General features: G+C 46.5%; 1 protein-coding gene across 2 annotated transcripts in view; it reads left to right on the plus strand.

Moving 5' to 3' along the window:
* BTBD7 (BTB domain containing 7) overlaps nucleotides 1-11,671 on the plus strand; it is an 88,961-nt gene extending 77,290 nt beyond the window's left edge. For both annotated transcript variants that reach the window (XM_086363158.1, XM_086363159.1), the window contains exons 9-11: nucleotides 2,720-2,898; nucleotides 4,530-4,973; nucleotides 6,389-11,671. In XM_086363158.1, the coding sequence (XP_086219284.1) occupies nucleotides 2,720-2,898; nucleotides 4,530-4,973; nucleotides 6,389-7,201 (1,436 nt within the window). In that variant the 3' untranslated portion in view covers nucleotides 7,202-11,671. The remainder of the gene's footprint in view (nucleotides 1-2,719; nucleotides 2,899-4,529; nucleotides 4,974-6,388) is intronic.
* Nucleotides 11,672-21,705: the final 10,034 nt, after the last annotated feature.

A 21,705-nucleotide genomic window follows, 5' to 3' on the forward strand; every position in this document is an offset into this window, starting at 1 on the left:
CCCTCTATGCATGCTGATTCTTTCCACCTTCCAATACCCTTTATGCATTGTTCTCATTAAAGAAGAAATTCTTATAAGCTAAGTTTTTTGTTTTGTATTTTGTTTTACAGTAACAAATGTGTGCAGTTTTTCAGTTTAGCTCAGGGTTTCTCAGCCTTGGCCCTGTTGAACGTTAGGGTTGGATAGTTCTCTGTTATGGAGGCTGTCCTTTGCATTGTAGGGTGTTGAGCAGCATCCCTGGCCTGTACTCACTAGATGCCAGTTGCACATGTGTTTACACGCACGTGCACCCACACACACCTTGTGACAGCCTCACGGAAGCATTTTCATGTCTCTGCACACTGCCGAATGTGCCTGTGGGGCAGTATTACTGCCTGTTGAGAACCACTGGTTTAGAGGAATTCAGACTTTTCATCACCATAGGGTGTTTCTCATAAGACTCTTTGGGGAGAGTACTATCAACTTAGATCTTCGAGTCTATATATGCCCTCTCAAAATGTGATTACCATTGGTTTCTGGGAGATCCAGTTTCTCAAGGTCTGCTTTGTGAATGTTATATGCATTGTAATTCAGGCTTCCATCTTATTGTCTATTGATCGAGGTATAATTGTCATGTCCGAAAACATCTGAGTGTCAGTTAGTGCTGACGTTAACCAAAGGGCTGTCATGTTAGTTTCTAAAACAAGAAAATCCACAGAGATCTCGGGGGTCAGAAATGTATAGCTCTTGCCCGTTACCATTGCAGGAGTCCAAAAAATCAGCAAACTATAGCATTACTGGAAATGATGCTGTGCGTTTTTTTGCTGAGAAGTCTCCGTTTCAGTTAAGGATAGTAAAAGACATAACGACGGAACTTTTAATTGAACACATTCGTTTTATTCCAGAACTAACCTCTGATCGGTTGTTGCCTTACCAGATTTGACCGCTGTGTATCTATTTAATAAAGTGTACATTGAATGAACAGTATGAAGAGAAGTATTTCTGTAGCTGGTTTGTGCAGCTTTTGAACCTTTGGTAATTATCATGGACTTTATCAACTTCAGTTAATACGACTGAGTAGCAGTATAATTTAACCTTAGAACTCACTCTCAAAAGCCCAAAGAGATCTACAATTAAGTATGCTCAGAAAAATAGGACTTGTCTTTCTGTTGTTTAATGAGATGTGGCCCTATGCTTGTACCATCAAAATTCTCCCTTCCTCGCTTACCATGCTAATGTAAGGTGTCTAGCTTTTGGAGAAGACTCCTGGGCACATGTTCTGGCTCTGCCACTTTGTATGACTTTGGACAAGACATTTACTTCCCTGAGCATTAATTTCCTCATCTGTGAAATGAGGATATCTCCTTTCTAGGGTTCTTGTGAAGATTTAAGGAAGCTCTGTGAGGAATATGGAGTTTGCATGGCACAAAGTAAGCACTCAGTAAACAGTAGCTCCCTTTTCCCAGAATTAATAATCAGTGACCACTCAAGTCAGTTTGTCTCATAGATACTTACAGATGGTCCCCTCTTCCCCAGCCCTCTGCTGCATCCTTAGTCCAGGTTCCTAACCTGTGAACCTGTCTAACCTTACTCCCACTCTAGCCTTTATACCAGGGTGTGGCAGACATCTTCTGTGAAGGGCTAGGTAGTCAATATTTTGGGCTTTGTGGGATATGCAGTCTCTATTGGACTATGCTCAGCTCTGCCGTCATAGGCCAAAGGCAGCCATACGCAATACCTAAACGGATGAGTGTGTCTGTGAGCCAGTAGAACTTTATTTACAAAAACAGGTGGCAGAGTGGTTTTAGCCTACAGGCGATAGTTTGCCAACCCTTGCTTTCCACTCCTCTCAGAATGCACTTACCGCAACACAACTCGGATCCTCTCATTCCCCCACACAAGCAACTGCCCGTTGTTCCCCAGATACAAATTAAATTCCTTATCATGACACAGAGGGTCATTTATGGTCTGCCACTACCCTTCTTTCTAGCCTTCTCTCCTGTTACCCTTCCTGCTTGTACCGTCTACTGGCTGTGCCATCCGATTGTGCCTTGCTGTCTCTCACTTGCATGTTTCACACGTGCCTGGTCCTTCTGCAGAAAAGGACCAGAAAACCTTGGCTCCACGTTATTTGCCAGCCTGGTTTTCTCTCATTCTTCAAGTCTCCATTCAGAGCTCACCTGGTCCAGGAAGCCTCCCCTGCCTGCTTCCAGTCTGGACTGGGGCCCTTCCTCCAGTTCTTTCAGCATCCTTTGCACATCTTTCTCTACGATCACTGGCGGCCCTCTGCTGTGCTGGTGTACTTTGTTTACTTCATTAAAACCAGAGCTCTGTAAGGATAGGGATCACGTCTTTTGTTCTGTGCACCCTAATACCTGAGTCGAAGCCCTGGTGCATAGTCAGGACTCAAAGATTATTTGAATAAAAGAGTGAATATATTTAAAAGACTTTTGAAATATCCTGAGATTCAGCAGAGAATATATGCAAGTAAAATTGTATTTAGTCTGTGAACTCATAATGCAGTTCAGGGGCTCTGGTATGACTAAGAGCCTTTGGGGCACTGTGAAATTTTAAAACCCTAAAAAATAATTAGATGTGTATAAATTACTATCTTTCCTGGAAATTAAAATACTATCAAAAGTTGATGAGGATGCAAAACACATGCTTTTCTTTTTTGCACTCAGTAGGTGGTCTTGTGCAGCTCAGGCATTGTGCCTACAGACTGTCTCTCTTCTTGCAGTTCCTCGCCTCCTCATTATGAAGGACATGGTCAGACGTCTGCAGGAGCTACGGCACACTGAGCAGGTGCAGAGGGCCTACGCGCTCAACTGTGGGGAAGGCGCCACGGTCAGCTATGAAATTCAGATCCGCGTGTTAAGGGAGTTTGGTCTTGCCGATGCTGCAGCAGAACTCTTGCAGGTGGGAAGCAGCCCTCCACTACCTAAAACAGGGAATCTTGAGTTAGATTGTCAGCTGTTATTAATAATGAAAATATTGTGGTATTCTTTTGGATTTTGCAACGTTTGTGTTATTTGTCATATTTTGAAATTTGCGATTTGTGATTTCTAAGTCTAGATAGTCAGCTTTGTACCTGAAAAAAATAAAATACAAGGAGCCCTGACTGTAACTCAGACAGTATTTTCAGACATCCCAGGGAGCCCTCATAGCTTGTCCTTTTCTTTTGTACGTGCTTTTTCAACTGTCCTGGTGTCTTGGGTGACCTGAAAGCCCTCAGTAAGAGGCAGTATGGTAGACTGGATGGGGCACAGGCTCTGGAGTGAGAACTGGTTTTATATCCTGCAATGGTGCTTACCAGTTAGTTAACTTAGAGCAAGTTATATAACCTCTCTGAGCATCAGTTTCTTTACCTGTAAAGTGAATTGTGAAGGTAAGAGTGGCTGTCTGTAAAGCAGCTGTGTCTCTTGCACATAATAAGCACATAAATGGTGACCCCTAAAAGCTCATGGTGTGTACACCCAACAGAGTGAGAAAGAGAAAGAGAGAACATTCTGCTGCTTTTCTCTCCCTGGTTTGGTCACTAGATTTCAGGTTGTGACCTACTACATCCTTAACAGACCTTCCAGATGCCCCCCCTTTCCTCCTCTCTCCTCCCTTTTACAAGAAGTTTTTTTGCACGATAGTTCAAACCACATAAGCATGAGAATCAAAGAATGAGTAGAGTGCTTTTTTTTTTTTTACTAGCAGGAAGAAATCCAATTCTAGTAATTATTTAGTACAAAAAATAGTAGTATTTTTGTATAAAATGTGTAATCTTCACAACTAAAGCAGAGACTAAAATAAAATTTAATTTCATCTGGTGAAGTGATTGCATTGTTTTCATGCCACTGACTGCAAACCATTTTAGCCTGAGTTTTCAAAGGGGAACGTGGTATGGTAGCCCTAGGCAAGGAGCAGACCATTTGTAGGTTCTTGATTTTCAATTTTTACTGTAGTTTCCATCCCTAAAATAGTCTTGTTTTCTGTTCATTTCTGTTCTCTGTGCCATTCTAAATTGTATCTTAATTTGGTCTCTTAAATGTATAAGTTGTATAAGTTAAGTATCCCCATGTTTATCAAAATATTAATCAAACTTATTTCTACATAGTAGTATTTTGTAGTTTTTATTTCAGACTGAATGCGTACAGATGTTTTATCAGAAAGTTCTAGGAGGATCTTCACTCATATGCCTTTTCTTCTTCTGGTTTTTAATGGTACTTTTATTTTCTTAGGAAAGACATATTTGAATTAGGTTTTATTTCCTGTTTTTTATCATCACATAATTTGCAAGAGATTACTGACCTGCTTTCTGGGGCATTCAGCTAAGCAGCTCTCCTTGATAGCTGTACTTTAAGCTACGGAGGCTGCACTCTACTGTTTTACACCGTTTTTAAGGTAATTTTTCCTTGAGCTTCAAGCCTAGAAAAATATGTTGTGCTTTTTACTGAATGTGGTTTTCTTAGGTACTCACTTAATTCTCTCAGCCTGCAAATTTCTGTCCAGGAAATCTGCTAACAAATATCTTAACTTTTTCCCCCTCCATTCTTTCTTAGAATCCTCACAAATTCTTTCCTGATGAACGATTTGGAGATGAAAGTCCACTCTTGACAATGAGACAGTCTGGGAGATGTCGAGTTAACAGCACCCCCACTGCAGAAACCATGTTTACAGATCTGGACTCTTTCGTGGCCTTCCATCCACCCTTACCCCCTCCACCGCCTCCCTACCACCCGCCAGCAACCCCAATCCATAACCAGCTCAAAGCAGGCTGGAAGCAAAGACCTCCCAGTCAGCATCCTTCACGTTCGTTTTCTTATCCCTGTAATCACTCACTGTTTCACTCCAGAACAGCCCCTAAAGCTGGCCCCCCTCCAGTCTACTTGCCAGGTGTGAAAGCAGCAGCCCCTGATTGTACCAACACCACAGGACTGGGGAGACAGACGGTGGCTGCTGCTGCCGCTGCCGCCTCAGCAACAATAGCATCTGAAAAACAAGTGGTAAGTTCGCACTTCAGTGACTTACCTGAAGTTAAAAGTCTCTGGAATGTTAAAAGCAATTTCCTAGGCCCCAGGACCCCTACCTGGGACTCAGCAGTGCACAGTGTTACTGACAAGCTGAAAGCACAGACTTAAGGAGTGTGGAAGTTGGAGAGAAAAAGAGAGTGTAGGTGGATGAGAAAGTCCAGAGAAAAGAGACAAGATGTGTATGGTGGGAAGAAGTGAGTGCCTTCCCTTATGTTCGTGTGCAGGTGTCTGGACAGGGTGGAGTTACTGGGCAACACAGGTAATGTTGTTACTGGTTTCATAGTGCACTCTTGAAGCACATGTCTAGAGTCTGTTCTTGGCCTCTATTCTGTAGAGTCTGCTATTCTCCCAAAGGCTTTGGTGGGGCCGGAAGGGGAAGCTACTTGTAGCTGAGCATACCATCAGGAACAGTGTGGCAGGAGACTCCCCATTCATAAAATAGGCAGAATATTAACCCTCATGAGTGTCTCTGCCTCCAGCAAGCTGTTTGATCAGAGCACTCATTTAATTGGAAATCACAGTTGCCAGCGCTAGTTGCTAGTAAATTAAGCAAGACTTCCTTGCTTGATCTTGCACTGCATTGAAGGTTGAATTTCTGTTGTATATAATACATTTGAAAAAAAACAGTATTGATTTTTAAGTCTTCCTGCTTAGTCACACTTTATCAGTAGCATTCAACATAAGAGATAAAAGATACATATATTAGTTCAGGGAGTCTTCATTGAAAGATGACTGGACTAGTGTACAGCTTGAGTCAAATTATGGTCCTTCCTCACCTTTTACCCTTTTGCCTGTTCTCCCTGCTATCCACTCCAACCCCTCAAAAAAGAAGAAATAACAAAGGTTAATAGTGTTGGATAAACCCAATTTCCATCTTATCGGCCTGGCCCTCAGTGCCACAGTTACAAAAGTTCTGCTACTTTATAATTAAATAAAACTCCCTTTGAAGGTAATTTATCTGTATGTTCCTTGCACTCCCGATTATAATAATGAAAAACTGGAAACTGCCTTAAGGTCTCACAGTGGAAGAATAGTTAAGCGGTCATGCCTCATCAATACAGTGGAATAGTATCCAGTAATTTAAATAGAAATCTCAAAATTTAGTGACAGTATTATATATGCATTAAATTTTATGAAAATTAATATTTGTGCAAAATAAAAAGGTGCGAGAACTGCTTCAAAATGTTAATAACAGTGGTTATCTCAGTCCGGAAGGTTTGGGGTTTTGTGGGGGGGTTTTGCCTTACAGTTTTCTATATTTTTATTATTCTTAAAATTAAGCATATATTTTTATAATGAGGAAACAAAATCAGTGAACATCATTTGAAAAAGAGGGAGTCACAGGCCTTTTTCTTTTTAACCTTCCCCCTGTTTGTTTCTGTTTGCAGTGCACACAACCTGTGCTAAACGATCTAATGCCAGATATTGCCATGGGTGTATCCACGCTGTCACTCAAGGACAGGAGGCTTCCAGAACTTGCTGTGGACACAGAATTAAGCCAGGCAGTTTCTGAAGTAGGACCAGGGCCTCCCCAGCATCTATCGTGTATTCCACAGAGGCATACACACACATCTCGAAAGAAACACACACTAGAGCAAAAAACAGATGCTCGAGAAAATCAGCAGGAATATCCGGATTTCTACGACTTCTCAAATGCTGCTTGCAGACCATCTGCTCCTGCCCCTGGCAGACGTACCCCCTCCCCTTCACAAGGTGGATATTTTGGTCCCGATTTGTATAGCCACAATAAGGCATCACCAAGTGGCTTAAAGTCAGCCTACCTACCAGGCCAGACCTCACCTAAAAAGCAGGAAGAAACTAGGAAAGAATATCCACTTCCCCCCGACGGGCATCCACACAGACAGAAGAGTGAGCCGATACACCTCGACGTTGTTGAGCAGCCTCCCCAGCGGCCAGATTTTCCCTTGGCAGCCCCAGAAAATGCCGGCAGTGGTTCAGCCCATGTCAGGGGGCGAGCCGCAGTGGAAACTGACTTGACTTTTGGGCTGACTCCTAACAGACCTTCACATTCTGCATGTAGCTCTGAAGCTCCAGAAGAGAGATCCGGCAGAAGACTGGCAGATGAGTCCCTGGGCCATGGAGCTCAGCGAAATACAGATTTGGAAAGGGAAGATTCAGTCAGCAGAGGAAGGAGGTCCCCGAGCAAGCCAGACTTCCTCTACAAAAAGTCTGCCCTTTGAGAGCAACCTCCAAGTCGTCCGTGCCTGAGATGTGAAACATCCCATTTTATGATGTAACCCAACAACTTAGAGACCAGTTTATTGATGCCAGCTGATAACTCAGTTTCACGTTATTTTATTCTAGTTTTTGTATATACATGTTTATTAGACATGGCATGCTAAGAGGGTTATTTTGAATGCTGCATCTGCTGTCTGTTTTGTGTTTGAACAATTGTGTGGGGAAGCATTTTTAAGAACAAACAAGCTGGCACTTTTTTTTTTTTCCCCTCTCTTTACAAACAATGGAATTTTTTTGCACTTGTACCTTTGTTTTATCTGTATTGGTTTTATATCACTATGTTAAACTTTATTGCCACATTTAAAGGACTGTATTTTCATACTTTTTTGCATTTTACCTTTCATCTACCTATTTCCACGTGCATTGGATTGCACACTAAGATGTATTTTCTTATGAAATAGTTCTGTGTTTATTTTTTAATTATAGAAATTCCAAAGAACAGCACATCAAAAATGCTCCTCTCTTTTCTGTAGTTGTTTCAGTTCAGAAACCTTCCTGCTCAGTCTTCATAAATCTTATGTCATCCTGTTTAAATAAGTCCTGGGAGCTGGTCTGCATTCCTCCAGCAGGAGTCCAATCAGGAATCCTGAAGTTTTCCTGGTTCAGGAAAGAACAAGAAGGAGAAAAGCCTTCTGCATCCAGGCAAAAGCTTGTTGTTTTATCCACAGTACAGACTCTGTTAGAATCACTGCAGGTTCTGGTCATGTGGATTAGAGTTTCACTAGATGAGGTTTGAAAGAGATCAGCTTTCTTGGAATCCTAAAGCAGTGGAATTAGTAACTTAAGCTTGCACTACGGGATCGCTGCTTCTGAGCATCGACTCAGCAGCTGAGTGGGGAGTGACTGCTTGCTGCCTTCAGTTGTCCTGCTCTCTTGTGGGGGGGAAAAAAACAAAAGGGCTTCAGTCTTACGGATGTCATTTGTTGTTTGTAAGTAGATGTTTTAAGTGTTTTTCAAAGTGTGTCCGAATTTTGGTGTCCTTTAAAAAGTTATTGTATAATGCATAATGCTTTGTCACCAAAAAAGAAAAACCATTTTTTTTTCCAGTGAAACACTACATGTCCTACTTGAACTCCACTGGGGACGCTGGTTTGGGATTTTACTGAACCACTGAGCACATGGGGTCTTTTAAGATCCTTTCCCTTAGAAGGGCAATGTGTGAGCTAAGGACTGTTTTTTTCTTACTCTCCAATGTAAATATATTAGCATTTGAGTTTTTAAATCAGTTCAACATTATTTGAGCATTCACTTTGTATTTTTACACATAACACACATACAGCCGTAGCACTTAGATTAAAAGAGACTTTTCTGAGCACTCCCCTCACTTGAGGGATGTTCGGGAGCCTCCTCTCTGTGTATGTGTATATACATATATACAACTCTGAATCACTCACACTCACTCTAAAACTATGCAGGGCTAGGGAGCCTTTACAAGCTACCATATAAATGAATTACATGCACTTTTAAGTAAATAGGTTTCTATTGGATGTCAGCAGCTCTGATTTTTCCCGAAACTGTAGTTTCTCTTACAGTCTCTTCCTACTTTACCCTGTGGATACACACTCAGGAATAATCTGACATTTTAAAAAATCCTAACAGTAGATAGTCTCAAAGATGGGAACACGTCAGTTGATCTGTCTACACCGGCAAACCGCCGCCACTCGCTCTGCTGCCTGGCTAGTTAGCTGCTGCCCACGCGCCCGTCCATGTTGGCCACACTGCACACCAAGCCCTGGGTCTCCCAGAGTCAGCACCAGGCTGCTGCGAGGTTGGCTGCATATCATCGCCTCTGAGGCTCCTTTTTGTTTTGTTTTGTTTTAAGATGAAAAACTTTAGGACTCTGTTCTCATTTTTAGGAGGTTTCACCTTTTGTAATAAGATGACAGTGTCTTTTGAAACTAATCTCGGTCTGTCTCTCCTCAGAAACAAAAAATATTCATTCCATCACATTCCTTAAGGTGTATTTATGTACATGTGTTGACATGAATTCTCTTGATACAGTTTTAAACTTCTCTTCTGAATTCAGACTGTGCTGTGCTGGTACTGCAATTAAGAGTGAGTAGATATAGTTGGTGGGGAAGTCTTTCTGATCTCCAACCTGTTTTTTTTTTTAAAGACATAAGAGCTATTGATGCCCCACATGGCGTATTTCTGAAAATTTATTAAATATTCTTTCGAGTCCCCAAAATATAAAAGAAGTGACCCACTGTTTGTAGTTTTATTTAATTTATGAAGTTTGTTTTTAATAATTTGGTAGCATACCTGGCTGAACTGTGTATAGAGAGAAACGTGCTGTGGGACTGTGGACTGCTGTGACTTGCAGAAGGTGAACAGATGTGGGTTTTGTGTTAGGGTAGGGTTAATGGATCTTTAATGTGTCTTGTGAAGTATGATCAGTAGGGTAGGTTGAATAGCTATGTGCCTCTGGCTTTTGACCCCATCTCTTCAATCTTTTTTAATGCTTCTTAAGCATTAAAATCTTTCAGTGCTGTACTAAGATAAATGTGAAGTCTGAGTAAGATTGCTCTGAGAAATTAACGTGTATAATATGAAACTTAGGCCCTAGGACCTAGTGTTTTACTCAGTGTAGAAATTTCCTGAGAACCAAATCTCAACACACCAGATCTCCTCTTGAGGCCGGGGACAATCAGGCCATTAGACAATCGCCACTTTTGGTGCCCGCCATGTTGAGGTTGGCGAATGCCAGTTAGATCCTGGAGCGGAAGCAGAGGATCCACGTTTCTTCAAGATGCTGTTGGTCTTGTTCTTATATTTTTGTTTTAATTCTGTGATCTTGATTAATAATTTCAGCTCAGAGTCATAGGTATGACTCCTAGGGGGAAAAGATAGCAGCAAGAAAGGCAAAACTTACTCGTGAAAAAATAATCATTGGCCTTTTCCACGTACCATGCATAACCTTTCTCAGTGCCCCTGTAGCTTTTTCTAGGCACATCCCTAGACCTAAGCTCTCCTGACATTTCGGTAACCAGGTAGATTTTAAGGATTTTAAATGACTTCTTTTTATTTGAGTTTTTTTGTTATTGTTGAACTCTCTGTGAAACTTTACCTAATTCTTGTTTATGCTTCCTTAAAAAAAAAACTTGTTCATTGGGTTTTCTTTGGATTTGTTCTTCAAACTTGAGTAGCAGTGGATAGCACTTGTCCATTGATGGAGGGAAACCAGCACATACGGCCTCAGCAGGGGCACAAAGCTGACCCCTCCCCGTGTGTCGGTCTCTGGAAGTCTCAGTAACGACTTGGCAAAATATGTATTTTCATGTTTAAATCTACCTTTTAGGGAAAATAAGTTTCATGAAACACTTGTAAGATACTTGTTTGCAATTCTAAAGCATTTATGTTTTTATCTTAGGACTGAACTCAAAGGGAAATGTTTGACTTTTCATTTTTAATTATTTGGTTGACCTTTAACTTCCTGTTGAAAGTTCCTATTAAAGCAGCAGTGATGGGTGCTACTCCCCGTTCTGCAGTGGTTTACTTTGTCTACTAAGGAGTTTACTTTCAAACCTCATTACAGATAACCTTACTAAAAGAGTTACCGTCACACACTAAAGGGTATCGTGCTGTTTTTCCATTAACACTATTGTATAAACAATGTTCTATGAAATGTTAAGTTGTTTCTTTGTCCTATTGATTGCAATAGCTGTTATGTAATTGTATTGGCAAGTCTGATTTTTTTTTTTTTCCTCTAGAAAACCCTCAGACCATGAATCAATCTTCCATATTCTGAATATTATAATGCTGTGGCCATTTCTGTAGAAAGATGACTCGCAAGTGTGTATCTTGAAAGTGACCTCTTGTGTTTGCGTGTTTACGTGGGTTCTGTCTTAAGAGCTGAGAGGAGCTCTGGAAGCTTCATGGTGAACCTGCACGTGACTGTGTGGGTTCCACGGGCAGGTGGGACGGAACCTCGCTCTTAGGTGGGGTGGCTGAGAGGGAGACTCCTGAACTCCACTTGCTGTTGATGCGCCACGTCTGCACTCGAGAGAGGTGGTGTCTTCTGCAACACTGCATTGCTTGTGGTTGTGCTGTTACTGGTATAAAGTCAAGTGCCTTCAATGCTAAAGGCTCAGAAATTTTTCTTAAAACTGATTTCATGTCCTATGCAAGTGTTTTCTACAACCTGCATAACCAGTACTTTGTAAAACTTGTTTACGCTTCGACTGTACATAGTGTTTTTTAAAGAAATACATAGTATTTTTATTTAGGTACCTCCGAACTTGAACTCGTCTGTGGGAAGCATTGTAAAACGATCGATCCATTTCTCTTTTGAGTACCATTACGGTTGTACAAAGGTTTTCACTGGTTCTATTTTTCTACTGTTACTGACAAGCATGTAACACTGACTTTATCCTACATATAGTTGGCGTTTCAAATAAATGGCTTGGATAGAACTCGCTGAGTTGGATACAGTCTGTTTTAGCAGGTAGCACACAGTCCTCAGTTACAGAAGTGATTTTGTCCCCACCACTAGAGTAGAAAGTGGGAGGTTTTCTAGATGGACTTCTCCTCTGTCTCTTGGCCTTCAGGTATTCAGAGACGTGTTAAGTATTAACGGATTTCTTGGAAATAACCACCTTCTCATTTGATTCAAATTCAGAATTTCCTGTGATGTCATTGGGGGCATTCCTGAGAGATTTCATTTTACACTTTGAACAAAAATAACTTGCACAGGGGCCTCCAGAGGGATTTCAGCATTCAAACCACACGAACCCAGCACCTGGAATGAGCGCCTGGAAGGGCTGTGGTGAGAGACACAGATAGACCCCAAGATTCACAGGCCTCCAAGTGTCAGACACCTGGCTTAGATTCAAACTCCGAGCATTAATTAGTATTTTTCAGTTTGAAAGGGAAATGATGTCATGATCTAGAGCCTAGTTTTCTGCGGGGGGGGGGGGGGGACATGTAAAATAGAAATCTTTCCAATTTGCATATTTTGTTAAATCACTGTTTAAAACTTTATTCATTTCACTAATAAGTTCCATCCTAGCGTTTCACCCTTTGTTCCTCACTATGGCAATTCTCACAATGTTTTATAACCATCTTAGGTTTAACTGTGGGGTATCAAGATAAAACCTCAAGTTTCTGGAGGTGAGCTTCTTCAAATTCTCAAACAGGAAATCGAATAAGTCAGCTTTCACTTCTGTTCTTGTGATTCCCCTGGAAAAGTGCGTCCAGGCCAGCTTCCCTAGCCACTTTGAGCCTTAACCTCTATTCAGTGCAGCAAGTGTTGAGTCCACTTTTCCCAGGGGCCTGGGGAGCAGCAGGCAGCAGACAGGATGCCTGTTCTCAGAAGGCTTAAAGCAGCTAGAGAGACAGCCAGAGCAGCACATAGTGACTGAGGGGAAAGCTGGCTTACCAGAGGCTGGGAAGGGAGGAGAAGCACACTGGATTCAGTGCAAAGCACTTGATGATTTTTTTCCTGTAATCAACGATTTAGGTATTATTTTATTTAACCCTCTGAATCACACACTATTATTAGTGCCTAGGAGTAGAAGGCAAGAGAGGATGAGATGGTTGAATAGCATCACCGACTCAAGGGACATGAATTTGAGCAAACTCTAGCACAGGGAAGCCTGGTGTGCAGCAGTCCATGGGGTCGCAGAGAGGCGGACACGACTTGGCGACTGAACAACACAAATGAGAAAACCAAAGCACAGAGATCCTGAATGCTTTATCCAAGATCACATAGCTAGTTAGTTGGCAGAGCCTGAGTTCAAACCCCAGGCATTCTGGCACCAGAGCCCAAGTTCTCAACCACGGTATTATACTGACACCGGAAAGCATGGTGCCCAGGTAAAGGGCCACAGTGTGCAGGGGGTGGAGATAGGCACAAGCGTGGCATTTGTGTCTTCAAACATTCACCCAGTGAGCATCTTCTACCTGCCAGGCTCTGCTAGGCCCTGAGGTCACAGCAATAAGCAAGACAGTCACAGTCCCAGCCATGAGAATGCTAGGGTCTCAAAGGAAAAAAAAGACTCAGTATTATAGAGGTAAGCTGGGGTTCTGACTGGTGCCAGGACTGGGAAGCCTTCCAGGTGGAATCAAAGTGCAGGTGAAGGAAGAGTCCCAGGACGAGGAGGAGCTGGTTTCCAGTAGTTTCCAGGGCTAAGCACTGGGGAAGCCAGGGTTGGCAGAGAGGTGGGTTGGCCCATCTTTCCAGCCCTTCCAGGACAGGCGGAGGATTTTGAAACTGATCCTCAAAGCAACAGGAAGTGCTGCCGGGTTTTCAAGAGGAACATAAATGTAAGCAGATTTGTATGTTCCACATCACAGGACTGAGGAGCAGGTGTGGATCAGGAAACGAGGCAGGAGGCTGGCGCAGCCTCCAGGGGAGAGCTTGGATAGCCAACAGAGCAGAGAGGAATTTGGTTAGGGAGTAGTATCTCCAGGACTTGGGAGTTGCTTAGGCACGGGGAGAGAGTGGGAGGAGTCAGGTCAAGGGGAAAAACCATGAGTTTAATGTTGATCGTGTTCACTTGGTGATTCCATGTGAGCCGGGAACTCAGAAGCAAGGGCCAAGCTGGAGGTGCCAGTGGGAGTTGTCCACATGTATGCATGTGTGTGTGCCAAGTCGCTTTTCTCTGTGACCCTATAGACCATAGCCCACCACATATTAGGTGGCAGTGAAAGCCTCGGGAGTAGATGGGGTGATGTAGGGAGACAGTTTAAATGAAAAGAAGGCCAAGAGGGAACTTTGAGGAATTCCCACCTTTCAGGTCCAACAGCTTGAGGGAGTTGCTGACCAAGGGCCGCCTACCAGGTAGAGAAAAAACCAGTGTGGTTCTCAGAAGGGCAGGAGGGACTGTTCAAAACGGGTGAAATATGATCTTCAGAATGAATGAAGTGAAAAGCCAAATGCAAAACAGGGCATATGGACACCCCCAGTTGAGAAGATGAGAAAAAGAAGCTACATGATAAATTTTATATTCATAAAAACATCTGCAAAAACCTAGCGTTTGCAAGAGCTATCCTCTGGAGAGAGGCACTGTAATCAGGTGGGGGGAAGTTAATTGTATACTTTCTGTACTGGTTGAATTTTTAAATTGCCTGCATGTGTTTTTTCAAGTTAAAGGTTAAGAGATGAAGGATCAATTCCACCCCTCTCCCAAAGTTAACTCAGTGGTGGCTGCTGCTCAAGAGATTTTTGGAAAATCAGGCTCAAAAGATTATTGGGGTCAGCACCATGGAGAAGGTGAGTGAGCTTGGCAAGAGCAGTTTGGTGGCGGATAGAGAAGCCAGGTGAGGTGGGTGGGAGTCCACGTGGAATATGTGGAGATGGCCTGGGGGAGGAGCTGGGGCAGAGAAGAGTGCAGAGAGCACAGAGGTTGCAGCAGTGGTGAGGTGTCAGGGGCCACAGCCAACCCCTACGTGTCCGTCATGAGAGGCAGCCCAAAGGGGGGTCTATCCCTCATGGAAGAGGAGGAGGCCAGCTCAGTGTCGTGTGTGTTCTTAAAAGACTCTTAGTTCTGGGACTTTCCTGGTGGTCCAGTGGTTAGGATTCTGCAGTCTCACTGCCAGGGGCTGGGGTTCAAGCCCTGGTCAGGGAACTAATCCCACAAGCTGTGTAGCCAAAAAACAAAAACAAAAAACTCTTAGTTTCTAATCATAGCTGCCTTCTCCAAGTATCAGCAATCATTCAGCAGTAGCAAAAGTTCATTTTCAAATCCCCTAGAGAACCCTGTGAAAGTCCTTGTCCTTAGTTACCAGAACCTGCCATCCCCCACATAACAGGACCAAAGCAGATGAGTTGAGACCTTTGGTCGTTTCTAGTACTGGTCTAGTACTGATGCTGAAGCTTAAGCTCCAATACTTTGGCTACCTGATTCGAACAGCCAGCTCATTGGAAAAGACCCTAATGCTGGGAAAGATTGAGGTCAAGAGAAGAGGGTGGCAGAGAATAAGATGGTTGGATAGCATCACCAACTCACTGGACATGAACTTGGGCAAATTCCAGGAGATAGTGAGGGACAGGGAGGCCTGGCGTGCTGCAGTCAATGGGGTTGCAAAGCGTCAGACACGACTTAACGACTGAACAACAAGTATTGGTCATCTGTCCTAATGCCAGGAACACGCGAATTCCCCAGAAGGGACCGTCCTGCTCCCTGGACCCTCCCAGACCCTTGTCTCCACGTTTGCTCACCTGTCCGGGTTTGAGGGATGCTCCCTGCAAAGAAGGAGAAGGCAATGGCACCCCACTCCAGTACTCTTGCCTGGAAAATCCCATGGACGGAGGAGCCTGGTAGGTTGCAGTCCATGGAGTCGCGACTGAGCGACTTCACTTTCACTTTTCACTTTCATGCATTGGAGAAGGAAATGGCAACCCACTCCAGTGTTCTTGCCTGGAGAATCCCAGGGACGGCGGAGCCTGGTGGGCTGCCGTCTATGGGGTCGCACAGAGTCAGACACGACTGAAGCGACTTAGCAGCAGCAGCAGCAGCCCTGCAAAGAAAGGATGGCAGTGACTTTGTGGGTCTGCTCTCCGTCCCCCACTAAGCCTGCGTGAAATGTCCCAGCTCCAAACGCAGCTTACACTTGACAGGGAGAACAACACTGGCATCACGGGCCTCACCTCAGTCTTCACCTCAACGACTCATCAGTGTGTCCCTCATCTGCACAACTCTGGCCCCTTTTTATTTGGCCTCTAAAACCCCCAGAGCTCACCATGCTGAATAGCCCAGATGCGGCCCCGAGGCTTTGTGTCGGCAGCAGGGCTAAGACGTCCTCCTCTGAGGACTGCCCCAGGGTAAGCCTCACATCTTTCAGAGCCTCGGATTTGGGGGCGTCACTTGTCTGTAACCTTGGGTGGGCATCTGCTGCCACAAAGTGTGCTAGTCCAAACATGCTTTTGACCACCCTGGCCGGTGGGAGAATGAGGAAGCCAAGGCCAGAAATCCTGAGGGAGGAAGGGCTCACGTAGCAGAGGGGGGCTTGTCTGGTGGGGACCGTTGCCGGGGTGCCGCCTCATCCACCTCAGCCTGTGTGTCCTCATCCTTAAATGGCGCGGCAGCAGTTCACTGTCTGAGCTCTGTGTGGACTTCTCACATTTTGCCTCTTAATCCTTGAGTCACACTACATTGTCTTCCTGTTCTCAGGTGAAGAAGCTCCTCAATACCCCGGCAGGCCTGCTGTGAGGGTCTGTGGGCAGGTCTTGCCTTTTGCACTCTCCCGCTGAAATCCCTCACCTTAAACGTTCTCCATTTCTGGAAACTTCCATCAGATGAACCAAATACCTCTCCACACTCTGTGACTGAACTACAACCATTTGTTCTTATTTCTCCACATCTACAGATTCACCTGCCCTCTGGTCAGTCCAGGTGTGGGGCACCCCAAGAGGCCCAAGTGCCCCGACTTCCCCCCCTGCCCAAGGGGTTGTCAGTACTGTGCTCTTTGTAGCGCTGGGGTCAGCTGTCCCCCTGGACCTGCTGTTTCCCCTCTCCCAAGTCACTTGCACAGACCCCTGGACTCCTCCCATGATCCAGCTCCACTCCCGGATTCCCACAGCCATCTCCTGACCCCGTCTCCTGCCCTTCCTCTGCAGTGGCCTCCTCCTTCCCGCCGTCTCCTCCTCACCAGCCTTTTCCTCAGCTGAGGACCATCCCTTCTCCCACCCTGCAGGCCTCTCCTGGGAACACTTCCCACACCTAAGGGTCAGGGTGAGAGGTGTGTGGCCGCCCCCCAGTGTGGCACCCTAGCATCCCTGCAGCTCCCTCATCTGCCTGTCCCACCCTCAGCCTTGTGACTGTCACCCCGCCCCTCCTGTCACACCCTGGGGCCTCGGCTCAGCCTCACTGTTGGCCTCTCTGCGCAGGCCTGGCCATCAGCCTGGGGAGCAGCCTGTTGGGGATTTTCTCCCCGGGACTTGGAAATGACGAACCTGAAAGAACAACACTTGGACAGTCTCTCGCAAGGACTGACAAGTTTATTTCTGCAGTCGAGCCTTTTTTATAGAAGCAGGAACAAAGAGCTTAGAGTATACGGCCAGCAGAGCACGTACAGGGTTAAGACATAATCAGTAAAAGATATTTCAAGGACAGCGCATTCTAAATGACCCATGTGTTTATCCCAATGACCCTTTTTCTCAAGCAACATCCTTAATGTTTAGTTATTAAATCTTCGCGCCAAGCATAGCTAAAGGCAGGAGATGTTTTTCAGCTTCAGTACGCAAAGCCTGGGTACTTCTGGCCTTCCGCCATTTTCCCAAGGACCTTCTGCTTCAAGGCTATTTTGCACTGTGCTTCCCAACACAGCCGGACCACCCCCAGCCACCTGCTCCGCCACCCCGCCCTTGTCCCCAGAAAGGCTCCACCTTTGAAACCCTAACTCACTTCCTGCTCTCAGGCCACCGCATCCCAGATGCCCACCCCCCCACCTCCCGCTTCCTCTGGGTCCTCTTTACTCCCCTCTCTCCTGAACAGCCCAGCCTCCCTAGGCATCGGCCTCCTCAACCTGCTCACCTTGCCACCAATTTTCTGGCCAGATTCAACCCATAAATAATAGACATGTCCATCTCCTGGATCTGGAGCCAGCTCTGGGGGACAGCTGAAGACAGTCATACGGCCACGGTCCCCACAGTCCCCAAGCTCCCGGCCACTTTCCGCCCTGGCCTCCTCTCACGGGTGCTGCCCTCCAGCTTGCTGCTCAACCTCAGGGGCAAAACAGGCTGCCCCCAGGTCCCTCATTCTCTCTCCTCTGTGACACTTCGGGTGAGCAGAGGCACCTCTTTCTCCCTCTAGGGTCACCATCCGTCCCCAGCCTCTTGCTTGGGCACTCTGCGCTGGAGTTGTGTTTGTGTTTCTTGGAAGGTGTAGGAACCCCTGGAGTGGTTTAGATGCTGGAAGACAGTCCAGTCCTGTCGTGTAGTGAATTTACCAAAAGAAAACCCAGAAAAAGAGTCAGGGTCCTTCCTACCCCAGGGCCAACCACAATATACCATGATTTAGGTAAAAGCTGTCAACATCTTCCATCATTTCTGCCCCGAGATGCTTAACTGTTTCCAGTGCCCCCAAGTGAACAAGGCTGGACTGTGGAATGAAATGAGCTGGGAGTCACCACTGATGAGCTGTGGACCCCCGGCTTCTCATCGCCTCAGTTTCCACATCTGTAATATGGGGACAGGCAATCCTACTCTGTGGGCCACTGTGGGTAGGAGAAGGAGATCACATGCGCAAGCGCATGCAGCCCACGGCCGCGCACCCAACAGTGGGACAGGCGGCCCCACATTCCAGCCCTTTAACCATAAGTTGGAAGGACGGACCCTGACCTTGAGAAATTTACCGTTTAGTGGGGAGAACAGATACCAAGCAAATAAACCCACAAATATATCATTACTGACCGGGGTGTGTGCTGTTACAAATTAAACAACGATTTGAATATTAGCCACACTGTGGGGTCTCTCCATTTACTATAAAGAGGTCTCGGAGGGGAGGGAAGGCCGGGCAGGAAAGAGAGAGCCCAGGGCCTCCGTCATGGCAGCTAGGTGACCTGCTGATGCACCGAGAACAGAACCTGGGGGATGAAATCCGTGGCTGACTCTGCAGCTTTGCAAAGAAACTGGTGGGGAAGGTGTGTCTGTCATTCTCATCAGGGTCTCTGTCCTCAGCTGCCACCCCTGCTGTTTTATTCACAGCTCCAGGCCCGCCAGCTGGGGTGGGCTTTCTTGATGGGGTGGAGAGCCCCGTTCCGCTGTGAGTCGGGTGCTGAGATCCCAACGTGGTCATCGCCGGCTGTGCGCCTCCGCGGGCCTCTTATCCCCGGAACGGCCTGAGTGGCACCTGCAGCCCCGAGGACATAAGGAAAGCCAGCACACAGGCTCATCCCTCCAGACCCCCGCGGCCTTCCTTACTCCACAAGCACTGCTCAGGGTGGAAGGAGACAAAGAGGCGGGTCAGTTGTTGTGACGGCTGATTTTCTGTGTCAACTTGACTGGGCCGTGGTGTGCCCAGACATCTGGCTAAACATTATCCTGGCGCATCTAGGAGAGCATTTAGCATCTGTACCTGTAGACTGAGTAAAGCGGATGCCCCTCCCGGAGTGGTGGCATCATTCAATCCGTTGAAGGCCTGAATAGAACAAAAATGTGCAGAGAGGATTTACTCTCTACCTGTTTGAGCTCAGAGACTGGCCTCCTCCAGGACTGGGACACTTACGTCATGAGTTCCCCAGGTTCTCAGACCTTCAGGCTGGGACTGGAACCACCCCACTGGCTTTTCCTGCATCTCCAGCTTACAGACACAGCTTGCAGATCACAATCACATGAATCAATTCCTTATTTTATAGACCTAGGTAGACAGAGGTAGGTGTGAGTATCTCCTGTTGGTTCTGTTTCTCTGGAAAACCTAATACAGTTGTGTTGGTCAGTCAGTCCTGTCCGACTCTTTGATGCCCCATGGACTGTAGCCCACCAGACTCCTCTGTCCAGGCAATTCTCCAGGCCAGAATACTGGAGTGGGCTGCCATTCCCTTCTCCAGGGGAACTTCCCAACCCAGGGATCGAACCCAGGTCTCTTGCATTGCGGGTGGATTCTTTACCAGCTGAACCACCAGGGGAAACTCAATACAGTTGTAGAACGTTTCACTTTGGCTCATTACAGCTCAGCCTCATCCAGAAGCCTGAGGCAGAGAGGCAAGAGAAGGAAGCCAGGAGGTGGGGATGTGAGTGAGAAAAATCAAGTAGCATGGGGCATTGGCCCCACACAGGAGGAAAGATGGCTGAAGAGAAACCCAGGTGGGAGTCTCCAGGTGGGGGGAGTTGAGATAAAGCTGAGCAGGGGCTGGAGAACACCAGGAACAACCTAGGAATCCCTGGGAGAAGACCGGAACAAAACGCTGGATGGGAGGCTGATGGAAAAGTCCAGAAGTGTCCAGACTTTTTCCACAGGAAAAGGCACCAGCCCTGGGAGAGTAAGGGACAAGTGCCATGTGTGGTAGGGAGCACTCTGTCACGGGCAGTGCTCAGGAGAACATGCTAGAGATCCACAGAGGTGTTCTTTGCTGCAGCGGAGTCCATGAGCTGCAGACCGCAAGCTTCAGACCAGTGGCTGAAGTGCCTGATTCACACCAAAGGCCTGGATTCTGTCTCCTCTGCCTTCCAGGGTGTTGGCTTCCTCCTGAGTCTGGCCCCCCGGTGCTCACAGGATTTATGCCGGCAGCCAAGAGAGAAGAAAGGCTGAGTGCCCTCACGTCACCTGGAGCTGCCCCAAGAGCATGGAGGCACGGAGGCCAGGGGGCTGAGACGCACAGGACCCTGTGAGGATCACCTGTGAGACGGGACCCTGGCCCAAGAGGTGAGGCTGGGTGGCTTCTCAGGTCCCTTTATCCGAGGGGTCCTGTGACCCTAAGTGTGGATTGCTCGCCTAGTGCCCAGTGGTCCAGGATACATGAGGCACCAGTCTGGCTGTAGCCCAGATGCCCACTTAGGCCAAGGCTTGTGTCTGGTAGCTGCTTCAAGGTGGACGGACTGGGAGGCAGCCTCACTGGCTCCTGGGGGCTCTGCTGGGTTGATTTCCACGTTCCCTCTGCTTCCCACGTTCGCAGCACACACTCGCCTTCTGTGGGAGCTGAACTAGCTCCCTGCCAAGGTCCGGTTATCACTTGGATTGTTGCTCTTTCAGTTTTCTTCTACTGCACTAGGGTCCTTTTAGGGAGCTGGGAGGTGCGCTGTTTTCCTGGCATGGATGGTTCTATAATCCTGAGTGTTCACCGATGAGAGCAGTTCCAAGGCTATGGAGAGCACTTTATTCACCTGCATTTATCATAGGTGATGACTGCAACTGTGAATCATCTCCAAGGAAGCAAGAGCTGGGGGAAGGCCACAGATGGGCCTCTTCACGGGCTTCTTGGTTTGTCCTCACATTTACTTTTGAAGTAATGGCTACCGTGGAGGTGGACCGTGTCTCTCCCTTGGCCTGTGGGCTCCTGGCTCTCTCCCCTGTATAGAGCAAGACCAGAGTACATTGCGATTCATCACAACCCTCACCCATCTCTGTTCTCTGTTCACCTAAGAAATTATGGACCCTCTCTCCTCGGAGGTGTTGTAAAGTGGGGTGTGTGTATGTGTTCCTCAGAGGTGTTGTAAAGCCAAGTTTGTGTGTGTTTCTCGGAGGTGTTGCAAAGCTGTGCGTACGTGTGTGTGCACACAGAGGTGTTGCAAAGCTGTGCGTATGTGTGTGTGTGCACAGAGGTGTTGCAAAGCCAGGTGTGTATATGCGTGTGCACCCGTGTGTGAAGGAGCTCTGCTGGCAAGACTTGAGATCTGGGGTGCGTGTGCTGGGATCAGGCCACGTCGTGCTGGGGAGACAGGAGCAGCCCCTCCGCTACAGCAGGCCCCAGGGCGACTGGAGCTGCCGCCGTGGGCTCACATGGTTCCTGCATCTGCAAACGGAGGCCACATACATGTAAATGTGACGAGAAACCATCTGAAAGCCAC

Source organism: Bos grunniens, chromosome 21 (genome assembly GCF_055505025.1).
Source record: "Bos grunniens cultivar Pamir isolate PY7600 chromosome 21, Bosgru_T2T1.0, whole genome shotgun sequence".
NCBI classification, from domain to species: Eukaryota; Metazoa; Chordata; class Mammalia; order Artiodactyla; family Bovidae; genus Bos; species Bos grunniens.